Source organism: Pundamilia nyererei, unplaced genomic scaffold (assembly GCF_000239375.1).
Source record: "Pundamilia nyererei isolate P.nyererei 1_Seehausen unplaced genomic scaffold, PunNye1.0 scaffold00139, whole genome shotgun sequence".
NCBI lineage: Eukaryota > Metazoa > Chordata > Actinopteri > Cichliformes > Cichlidae > Pundamilia > Pundamilia nyererei.
This window is the reverse complement of record NW_005187540.1, coordinates 1,597,710-1,598,905: the sequence shown is the minus strand read 5'-3', so window position 1 is coordinate 1,598,905 and position 1,196 is coordinate 1,597,710. Positions and strand designations below refer to the sequence as shown.

The following is a 1,196-nucleotide window of genomic DNA, read 5'->3' as shown; positions in this document are numbered from 1 at the left end:
CACACACACACACACACACACACACACACCACTCTCCAGTCTTAAATCCCACACACGGGTCAGCTGTGTGCAGGGCAGGTGATTTGAACATCAGCTGTGATTTATCTCATGTTTGGAGCTGCTGGGGGTCATTTCGATGTCCTGCTGAAGGACCAGCAGGATGACTGGAGTGAAAGAGGTTTAAAACCTGTATTAAGTAACACTTCATATAAGTGGAGCTGATATCAACACTTGTGTTTGAAACTTTGTGAAACACACAAACTGGACAGGATATATTCTGTTTTTGCCGTGGGTCAGGTTGGCGATCTGTCCGAGGTGCACCCCGCCTCTCGTCCCGTGGTAGCTCCAGCTCCCCCGCGACCCATAAATAATAAATATTTTATTTAACCTTTATTTATACAGGTAGTCCCATAATAAATGTTACTCTGCTCTTATCTCATGTGTTTGGGATTATCTTACAGAAATGCTGCAGACTGAACTCGCTGACTGCAGGGAGTTTCACTTTCTGACTCCGCCCCTTCTCTGCAGGTAGTCACCAGGTGGACATCAGAGTGGGAGGGGACACCATGATGGCCCGCCTCCTGAGGACGACAATTTCAGCCTTCAACAGCTCGTCCACCCTCAATATCCAAAGTGATAACCAGGGTGGGTCATAGGTCAAAGGTCACACAGGATTTGTTTAGCATATATTCAAATTCACCAGATCATTAAACAACCAGAGAATCAGGCCTAAAAGATGACCACCAGAGGGCAGTATACAGTACTGTTACACATGCGTCGTCCTGACAGCACATTTTAATGACTCTGATTTTCATGTTGATGAACACAGGCGCTAATTAAATCAGACTGATTTTACTATGTGTCCATGTGTGTCAGTTACATCTCTGACACGGGAGTAAATGTCCACATTTGCTTTGTTGGACGCAGAAAGTTTCAGTCTCGACTGCCGAACTTTTGCTGACAGCGCAGTTTGTCTCAAACTACACACAAAAGTGTCCCACACCTCTTCCTCTCCCCCCTCAGAGTGCATGTCCCCCCCCTCCACCCTCTCTGCTGAGGTCTATGTGAGATGTGTGTGTTGTGTCCTGCTGGTGGCGCTGTTCAGCTGCCTTCAGATTTACACCAACCGGCTCCGGCATGTCATTGCTGCCTTCTACAACCCCAAGGTGAGCGCACACACACACACACACACACAC

The 1,196-nt window shown here is 47.5% G+C and overlaps 1 protein-coding gene across 1 annotated transcript in view; it reads left to right on the top strand.

Annotated features, from left to right (window-relative positions):
* dcst1 (DC-STAMP domain containing 1) overlaps positions 1-1,196 on the top strand; it is an 11,874-nt gene that overhangs the window by 7,020 nt on the left and 3,658 nt on the right. The window contains exons 13-14 of the mRNA XM_005744178.2: positions 529-645; positions 1,024-1,166. Coding sequence (XP_005744235.1) covers positions 529-645; positions 1,024-1,166 — 260 coding nt within the window. The remainder of the gene's footprint in view (positions 1-528; positions 646-1,023; positions 1,167-1,196) is intronic.